The sequence below is a fragment of the Lissotriton vulgaris genome, chromosome 12 (genome assembly GCF_964263255.1).
Source record: "Lissotriton vulgaris chromosome 12, aLisVul1.2, whole genome shotgun sequence".
Classification (NCBI taxonomy): Eukaryota; Metazoa; Chordata; class Amphibia; order Caudata; family Salamandridae; genus Lissotriton; species Lissotriton vulgaris.
In genome coordinates, this window is record NC_141700.1 from 774311199 (window position 1) to 774321496 (window position 10298).

At 50.0% G+C, this 10298-nt stretch overlaps 1 protein-coding gene across 2 annotated transcripts in view; it reads left to right on the top strand.

The window, feature by feature from the left end:
- The window catches only part of UFSP1 (UFM1 specific peptidase 1), a 28957-nt gene extending 18923 nt beyond the window's left edge, over positions 1–10034 (top strand). For both annotated transcript variants that reach the window (XM_086946120.1, XM_086946119.1), the window contains exon 2: positions 9083–10034. In XM_086946120.1, the coding sequence (XP_086802246.1) occupies positions 9118–9774 (657 nt within the window). In that variant the 5' untranslated portion in view covers positions 9083–9117 and the 3' untranslated portion in view covers positions 9775–10034. The remainder of the gene's footprint in view (positions 1–9082) is intronic.
- Positions 10035–10298: the final 264 nt, after the last annotated feature.

Here is a 10298-nt window from a genome sequence, read left to right on the forward strand (position 1 = left end):
AGAGGCTGAAATGCCAGAAACCGGTCCCCGGTAGCTTGTCTCCTTTCTGGTAAAGAATTGGCTTGGTAGTTTAGTCTGCCCTGTTCCCATGATGCACTGGGCCAGGGACAGACTGATTTGCATATAGCCAGATTCTGAGCTGGGATGGGGCAGTGAGATAAATAACGGTGATGGATCAAGCCCTGATCTTTGGACTGGGTAAGAGTGGTCTGCTCAATTCAGACACTCTGTTCATCACCACCCCCTTTTGTAAATCGATTTTGGCCACTATAGGTGTGGCAGGGTATGCTCAGACATGAGTCCCTTTCTCACTGCTCCATCAGGATTCAAGCAAGCCGGGCCGAAGAGGCTGAAATGCCAGAAACCGGTCCCCGGTAGCTTGTCTCCTTTCTGGTAAAGAATTGGCTTGGTAGTTTAGTCTGCCCTGTTCCCATGATGCACTGGGCCAGGGACAGACTGATTTGCATATAGCCAGATTCTGAGCTGGGATGGGGCAGTGAGATAAATAACGGTGATGGATCAAGCCCTGATCTTTGGACTGGGTAAGAGTGGTCTGCTCAATTCAGACACTCTGTTCATCACCACCCCCTTTTGTAAATCGATTTTGGCCACTATAGGTGTGGCAGGGTATGCTCAGACATGAGTCCCTTTCTCACTGCTCCATCAGGATTCAAGCAAGCCGGGCCGAAGAGGCTGAAATGCCAGAAACCGGTCCCCGGTAGCTTGTCTCCTTTCTGGTAAAGAATTGGCTTGGTAGTTTAGTCTGCCCTGTTCCCATGATGCACTGGGCCAGGGACAGACTGATTTGCATATAGCCAGATTCTGAGCTGGGATGGGGCAGTGAGATAAATAACGGTGATGGATCAAGCCCTGATCTTTGGACTGGGTAAGAGTGGTCTGCTCAATTCAGACACTCTGTTCATCACCACCCCCTTTTGTAAATCGTTCTTGCAACATTTAGCACACCATGCATGCTTTCACTTTCCAAGATGCCCGAGACAATGGCGGTCGCTTTTTTTAAATGAAATAGGTCTCGCATTTACAAGAGGTTGAGCTATTGGCATTGTAAATGACAATGCCTTTTAATTATATGAAATTTTAATTTCAGTTCCTTTAACTCTACCAGTCAGGCTTTAGAGGAGGGCACAGTGTAGAAACTGCTCTAAATCACATTGTTGATGATGTTTTGAGATCTCTTGACCAAGGTATTCCTTGTCTTCCGATTCTCCTGGACTTGTTCTCTGCATTTGACACTATCAAACATGATGACCTGATTCGATTTTCTTCAACATAGGATGGAGTTATCTGGCCCTGTCTTAAATTGGTTTGTCTCTTTCCTACATAACCATCCCCAAAGAATCAAAGTCAACCAATCGCTTGCTGCTAGTACCCCGATCACTATTCGGGTACCTCAAGGTTCGGCACAGTCTCCCACGCTCTTCACCTTCATCATGGACCTATATCTATTCTGAACTACGCTCGCATTCAATACCATATGCACGCACTTGACACACAACTTTGTTTGAAGATTTCCTCTCCAGATGACATAAAAACTCTTAATGATGTGCTTCAAAAACACTCAACAATGGCGAACGCTTAATCCTCTGTTATTAAATACCCTCGAAACAGAATTTCTCCTGATTACCCCCGTAACCATTTGGCACTTTCCCAAAACTGGATAAGATTTCCGCATTCAGCTGCACCCCTCATATTGTTGACTCTGCTATCTCTGTAGGCGTCACCCTGGACAAATACCTAAATATGCAAGTGCAGATCAGTGCCACCATTAGGAGTGCCAATCATCAGCTCAACACGCTTAGGAAAATCAAGCCTTTCGTACCCCCTGAGGACATCCAGTTAGCAGTCCGTTCCCTTATCTCACGACTGGAATATGGTTTGGTGACCCTTGCTGGGCTTCCCAAGGCTAGGTTAGCTCCTCTAAGAGCTACTACGCACGCCTCTGCCTCACTCGTCACGGACTCCAGAAAACATGACCATATCACACGTGACTTAATTCAACTTAACTGTCTTTCCATTGAAGCAAGGATCCTCTTCAAGATAGCCTGCCTGACGAATACAACTATTTACTACAACACCCCCGTTTACCTGGCAAAGAAACGTGAGCTCTCTGGCTCTAAACACAATTTAAGAAACTCTAATACTCTACTACTGAAAGCTCCCAAATTCAACAAGAAAAGAACTTACAACTCTGCCTTATCCGGCATGCTCCAAGAATTTGGAATGCCCTTCCTCCTGAGATCTGATCCAACCCTTCAACTGTTTCTTTCAAAAACATGTCAAATGGCTACTCCTGAATGAACTTTATCAGCAATAGTCCTGATGCCATTTGCTAGTCAATTCCTTCTCCTGTTTGACAATCGTTTTAAAATGTTTTGTAGTCGTTTTGACATACTGCTTTGCTAGAACTGCACTGCGCCTACTAGTAGGGCAGATACCTGGTAATCACTTATTTAGTCTTCCCCTTGCTCCCCCTTGTAATTTTATGTTTAAGGTATTTCTTATTGTAGTGTACTCGTGCTGTTACCTCATGCCAACGTTTGTTACTTTGTACAGCGCGCTAAAACCCATTTGGGTCTCGTCCACGCTCTATATAACTTTTCAAATAAATAAATTATGTGTTAATTATGAAAACAGGAGGAGGAGCTACGCGGGCATCCAAGATGGTCGCGTGAGCAGAGAGCTCCCGAGACCCGCGCCGCCCTTCTTGATTTATCCTTCAGCTATCCTGGTCACTTCGACTGGCTTTTGAAGTGTTACTCTCACTGATACTGACGATCTTTTTTGGGCCGAGATCGGACTTCGGGGACCATTTTTACATCGTCTCTAACTTCCTGGCCTAACCCCGGACGGGACCGGGGTCTTTGTTGCCTTGGATGGCCGAGCAGTAATGCAACAACAACGGCTGCCTGGCATTTGCTTCACCGATGGTGTGCCACTTTCACTTTCGGTTTCTAGCCCTCTCGTGTCCTGACTCCCTGTGACCTGCTACTTCATCCTGGTCTGCTGCTTTCACTGGCAACACTCTTTTTCGCGGTGCCGGCTAGGTGGCCCGCGACAATTTCTTTGCAAAACCAGACTTTTGGGGTCGGGACTCGTCGACATTCATCTGCACCCGGGTTGTCCCCGTGGGGTGCTGAATTCAACATGGCGACGAAATCCGAGATGGAGAAGCGCAGGAAGACCAATACTCGTGGGGGGTCGGTCCAGTCCAACAGGATCGAACGCTATACGCAGCCGAGAGGTTCCCCCAGTGCTGCCAGCCGTGGCTCGGAAGACCCGAAGACGGATATGGCGACTTCCTCTGAAGTGTCCCTTCAGGACCTACTGGCCGCCATTGCGGGACTCAAGGCCGATATGAGTCAACAGTATGAGGCCATCGTGTCGAAGATTGACACGGTGGCGGTTGATGTTACTCTTATTCGTGCCGACCTGGCCAAGACAAACGAAAGGGTCAAGGCGTTGGACCTGAAGGCATCGAGTTTGGTGACGGACATGGCGGAAGCGCAGTCGGAGATTGGGAATTTACATTCCTCGCAAGACCTGTTGTTCAAACGCATGGAGGACTACGACAATAGGGCCCGGCGGAACAACATTCGCCTAGTCGGAGTGCCGGAGGACAATGGTGCTGCCTCGATCGATCTACTGGTTGAGGAACTAATTGTCGCTTAACTCGCTCCCGCAGGCCTCAGCAAGTTTTTTGCGGTCAAGCGTACTTATCGCTTCCCGGGTGGGCAGGTAAAGCCGGGGGGTCCCCCGAGGCCTATCATTGCTAGGCTGTTTCACTTTCGGGACAGAGACGATATCCTTCAGGCCGCCCGCAAGCACGGCCTGTTGAAGTTCGATAATAACTCTGTCTCGATCTATCCTGACTTCACTCCTCAAGTGCAACAGCAACGTTCTGGATTCCTTGGAGTAAAGCGTCGCTTGAGGGATTTGGGACTGAAATATGCTATGTTGTATCCTGCTCGCCTGCGGATTGAATACAGGGAACGTGCCTACTTCTTCGATCAACCAGATAGTGCCAGTGACTGGTTGGACTCACTGCCAAAAGATGACACCGAGAGCGGAGGCCCCGGAGGCGCGGACGGCGGTGCAACGACCCAGGACTGAATTGGGGCCCCTAGGGTCCGGCCATGGACTGTGAACTCTACAGAGTAACTTATATCGTATGCTTTATGATTATGCCCGTGGTGGGGCGGGTTGGGGTGGTTTCTCCCTTCCTCCTCGGGGGTTTCTTTGTGTAGATCAGATGGGGCGACAGGCACACTGCAGTTTGGGGTGGCTCTTTAGTCAGCAGGGGTGCAGGGTGGGGGGCGTTGTAACGGGTTCTTGGTTGGGGGGTGGTTGGCGGGGACTTGGTTGTTTTGTGTGTTTCTTGTTCTTCCTTTTTCATGGTACATTACTGATTGCGTACATCCTTGACTTGTGGTTCCGGGAGGGGTTCGGGTTGGGTCGATCTTCTTGGGATGGGGGGGGTGAGATGAAGGTTCTTTCTTGGAACATCAATGGTTTGGGTGACAGAATTAAACGTGGCATTGTGTTACAATTTATAAGACGTCATGCCCCTGATGTTGTGTTACTTCAAGAAACCCACTTGATTGGTAATGCCTGTAGAGCTCTTGACCGTCGGGGCTACCGGTTGGTCGCCCACGCTGGTTTCACGTCTGGCTCCCGGGGAGTGGGTATAATGGTTAAATCCTCCTTGGCCCTTGAGATTGATGATGTCACCCTAGATGATCGGGGACGCTATGCTGCTGTCTCGGGGAGATGGGAAGGGAAGCTAATTGTGATAGTGGCTGTGTATATTCCCCCGGGGCTGCAGACAACCACATATGCTGATCTTGGCAAGACTCTTCTTGGTCTCCCCGATGGTCTACTGATTATGGGTGGGGATTTTAACTCTGTGATGTCTGGTGATTGTGATCGACTGCCCCCTAGAGTTCTGCCGCAGTCACAGATGTGGCTCGCTGACATGGCCGAAACTTTTGGTCTGGTGGATGTTTGGCGCTCGCTGCACCCCACCCAGACGCAGTATACTTTCCACTCTGGTGCACATGGCAGCCTCTCGAGGATAGACTATTTTTTCATGCTGACCTCTACCCTATCCTTGGTGTGGGAAGTTCGTCATCTCCCCCGGGGTATTTCAGACCATTCCCCTTTGCTGATTGAGGTCTCTGTGGGTGGTCTTCCTGGTAACAGAGTTCCCCCTGTCCCGCCCTGGCACTTTCGGAACCCCCGGCTCCGCTCAGATTTGGTGAAAGCTATTGATTGTTATTTCGATGAGAATGTGGGTTCGGTAACCTCCCCTACGGTTCTCTGGGAGGCCTTTAAAACGGTTATACGGGGATCCGCATTGTCTCTTATTGCAGCTGAACCGAAAACTAGGAGGGAGGCCGTGCTGGCCCTTGAGACCGAAATTACTGCACTTGAAAGTGAGCTGGGTGGGGTGATACGCCGGCGCTTCTACACACTCTGGAATTGAAGCAGGCGGATTACAAAGCTTGTGTGACTGATGCTGCTAAGTTGATGCATGCAAATCAGCTGGGCCGTTTGTATGATGTGGGTGACAAGGCTAGCAAACTCCTTGCATGGCTGGATAAGGCTGAAAGAATGAATTGTGTGGTGCCCGTCATTACCCGTGAGTCTGGTGAATGTGTGTCTGACCCCGGTGAGATTGTTGACTGTTTTGTGGACCATTTTCGAAAGGTTTATACCCCAGTGAGTGATCGAGATGAGGCCGATTCCCGTTTACTGTTGCGTGATATTGCTCTTCCTTGTGTTTCGGAGGAGGAGGGACTGGCTCTGGAGGCTCCCTTTACGGTGGACGAGATTGCCCTCGCCATCAGATCCTTGCGCTCGGGCAAGGCGATGGGGCCTAATGGTTTGCCTATCGAGCTCTACAAACTTCGTCCAGATAAGATGGCTGCCCATCTGCGAGCCATGTTTCTGGACTCATTTGAGGCTGGAGTCCTTCCGCTTGAACAGCGCTTGGCCACCATAGTGGTCATTTATAAGGATGGCAAGCCTCGTGATCGTTGTACCTCCTACCGCCCCATTTCCTTGCTGAACGCGGAACCCAAAATCCTTGCCAAAGTCTTGGCCAATCGGTTGTTGACAGTGATCTGTGACCTGATTCATCCAGACCAATCCGGCTTCATACCCCATCGGAACACGGCCCTTAATCTGCGCAGACTCCATGGTGTTCTCGCGAGAGCTGCAACTCTCGCTGAGCCAGCGGTGGTGGCCTCTCTGGACGCCACAATGGCTTTCGACACCATTGAATGGCCCTATCTGTGGGCGGCCCTTTCCAAATTTGGCTTTGGCCCTAACTTCATCGCGTGGGTGAGGCTTCTGTATGAGCAACCACTGGCTCAAGTTGTGGTGAATGGCAGAAGCTCTGACCCATTTCCATTGGGACGTGGCACCCGTCAGGGGTGTCCGCTTTCCCCACTTCTGTTTGCGCTGGCGCTTGAGCCCCTTGCGGCATGGCTCCGGTGGGAACCCTCGATTAAAGGGATCCGGTGGGCGCCGGATCTGGAAGATCGCGTCTCACTCTACGCCGACGACATCCTCCTTTATTTCACTTCCCCCCCAAAAGTCCTTGAACGTGCTCTTTGACGTTCTCACTTCCTTTGGTAAGAACTCCGGATTGGTTATCAATTGGACCAAGTCCTGTGTCTATGCCATAGCGGGGGTGTTGCCGCCGCTGCCCTGTAGGTTTCCGATTCAGGTGGCAGACGATGGTTTCAAATATTTGGGGATCTATGTCTCCACGGTTTCCGCAGTGCGATATGATCGGAATCTTTATGCTCCCCTCCGTCGCCTTAAGCAGGATGTGAGGCGGTGGCGTGAATTGCCCTTGTCCCCGCTGGGGCAAGCGGCACTTTTCAAAATGATGTCGCTCCCTAGATTTCTCTATGCGTTGCAGAATTTCTTCGACCCGGTCCCCGCTCGCTATTTCCGTGAGATCGAAAGCCTACAGCGGCAATTGATTTGGGACGGACGTGCCCGTATCGCATTGTCTAAACTCACACTCCCCTGGTACGACGGCGGTATCGCTTTACCAGATATTAAACGATATTACTGGGCCTCGCACTTAAGCGCAATTAACCACGTAACATATTCCTCGGAACCCGCTCCTGCTTTTGCCCTGGACAAATTTCTACTGCCCGGTGGCAACTTCAATAGGGCTTTGTACTCGAAGTCACCAATCCGTCTCCTTACTGGTCCTACGAAGTGTGCGGTGGGTGCCTGGAAGGATGCGACTGTGGCTACGGGCTGGAGTGGCAAATTGACGCGTATGACTCCCCTGTATGACTCTGATCGACTGGGCAACCTTTGGCGGACGAAAGGGTTTGACAGGTGGGATATGATTGGGATTAGTAAGGTGGAGGATCTTTGGGCCAGGGGCACTGTGAAGTCCTTCGAAGCTGTAAAGCTGGAATATCAGCTTGATGATAAGGAGTATTTTCGGTATATGCAGGTTCGGCATGCCTTATCCTCAGCCTTTCCCCCTGGGACTGATATTCCCCAGTCATCCCCACTGGAGGATCGTATCCTCGATGGCCACGTCCCTGACAGCACAATCTCGTTAATATATAAGAAACTTATTAACAACAGGGCTGACCTGCTGGGGAGGCTTCATGCCTCCTGGACGGCAGACGGGCTCGAATTAGACGACGAGGATTGGCAGTCGGCTGTTTCTTCCCCCAAAGAGGTGGCTATTCCGGCCAGGCTTCGTTTTGTCCAATTGAAGATCCTCCACCGTGTGTATGTGACCGGTATGCGTCTGGTACGAATGGGGCTTGCGATGGATGGACTGTGTAGACGTGGTTGTGGTATGGATGGCACCTTTCTTCATGTCTTGTGGGAATGCCCGGTTGTCTCGGCCTTCTGGTCCAGGGTGCATGATGTGATGGGACGTGTTACTGGAGTCCCCCTCCTTCCTGAGGCACGGCGCTGCCTACTCAATGTGTGGGAGCCTACGGATTGTACGGCTGCCCAGACATTCTGGGTCACTCTGGGCAACATGGTTGCCAAGAGGGACATAGCTCAAGACAACATGGACTGGTGCATGTTTCGAGAGAAGACGGTGTACGAGGCACGGGGTCGTCCTAAAAAGTGGTCCAGGGTTTGGGCGCAATGGAACGTGTACCGTGGTGACATCTGTTCCCCTCCACTTGATTAGGACGATACTATCCCCTCCTACCCATGATTGGCGTTCCCGTTTTAGTTCCTATATTCCTCATATCCTATACTCCCTCCATGATCACCCCTCCACGTCAGACTCGCTCCTGTGTATGTATCCTCCTTCCCTTTCCCCCCCCCTCCTGTGAACCTAGCCAGTATAATGCCATGTGTTTGTTTTTTGTTGTTTTATTTCGACAAAATTATCAAATTAAACCTTCGCTATCCTTTGATTATTGTATTGTGCACCACATCATAACGGACGCTCAGGGGCCACCTCTATTGCGTATTGTCTTTCTTTATTCTTTTAATATTTGTCATAGCGGCCGGCCTGATGGGGTTGTAGGCAGACGCTGTGTATGTATCGTGCATTTGATAAATAAAGGTTTAAAAAAAAAAAATTTATGAAAACAGATCATCTAAAAGCATTGTCATTTACAATGCCACCAGCTTAAACTCTTGCAAATGTGAGATCTACTGCATTGCAAATGCTTATTCTTTGTCTCTGTGTTCACATTGTTTCCATTTTCTTTTATGTCTGTTTGTTTTTCTCAATCTATTTGCGCATTTTCCTGTGAAGATCACTCTGTCTCTTCCAATATGTGTATGCCTCTATCTTTAAACCACCTGTGTGTGTTTCCAGGTCTGTTTTCCTTGTCTACATGTTTTTCTGTTTCCCTGTATGTCAATCAGCCTACTAATGTTACCATGTCTTCCTCTTTATATTTACTAATCTGCTGCCATTCCTGTCTGTCTCCCGGCTACGAATCGGTCAGGATTTTTGGTTTTGGCTTGTGTTGAGAAGTAGGGTGCTTGTGCCAGCGTGCATAGTCAACTGCTTGTAATCTTCTGTTGTGTTTGTCTGCCTTCACAGCTTCTGATCGTGATGTGCTGCCTGAATCCGCTTACATGGAATTTGCCCGAAATGTGCACGAGGGGCTTCCGCCACCTACTAGCCAGATCAAGTACACCACACTAGTCCGCGGTGACTACCTCTATTACCATTATGGCTGTGATGGAGTGGACGACCGGGGCTGGGGCTGCGGCTACCGAACACTGCAGACCATGTGCTCCTGGGTGGTGGCCCAGGACCCCGTCCCGCAAAGGCCCATCCCAACCCTGCGCCAGATCCAGGAGGCCCTGGTGCAGATGCAGGACAAGCCCACTTCCTTCGTGGGCTCCCGGAGTTGGATTGGCTCTGTTGAGGTGGCCTTGTGCATGGACTATTTCTACGATGTTCCCTGTCGGATAATTCACGTCCGCCAAGGAGACGAGTTTCCAGGAGTTGTGGAGGAGCTGCACGCTCACTTCCAGAGCATAGGGGCCCCTGTGATGATGGGAGGGGACACCGACAACTCCTCCAAGGGGATTCTGGGACTCTGCTCTGGCGCTCAAGGACATCATCTACTCGTACTGGATCCACACTCCTACGAACCAGGCATGGATGTGGCGCAGGCTCAGAAGGGCTGTTGGGTTCAGTGGAGGCAAATGACTTCTTTTGAACAGGGTTCCTTCTACAATTTCTGCCTCCCTCAGTACAAGGCGGTGGTATCTGCAAATGTTTAATACGAATCTCCCCTCACACTCCGAAGCTGCCTCCGCTATAGTTTAGAGGGGGTGGTAGTGGCTCGGCGTTAAATCACTGAACCCCTATCCACTACGTAGACCTCTGGGGAAATTTATCCAAAAATATTACACAAGTGGAATCTGTGGATAAGCTCTTTTTTTGGCCCTGGTTATCTCCAGATAGGTGACATGTTCCGTTGGTTGGTAATTGATCTTGAGAGAAGCTGGGCTAGTGAATGATTAAAGTGATGTTGACTTCACATTGTGACTTGTCAGACTGTTTTCTGTGACTCACTACAAGGACAAATTAAAGGAGTACTTCCAAGTAATTAAAGGAGTACTTCCAAGCAGCTCAACAACTCTGTCGTATTTTTGGGGGGATGAGGGAAGGGGGCCAGAGTGAAATCTCTTGATGAAGGGCTGTGGAGTTTCTGTACAGTTTCTGGGTTTTTAGGGGGAATATGTTGCCAATTGTTTTTAATCAATGATCTAATTAGCTATACATGGGGGGAACCACAAGCGGT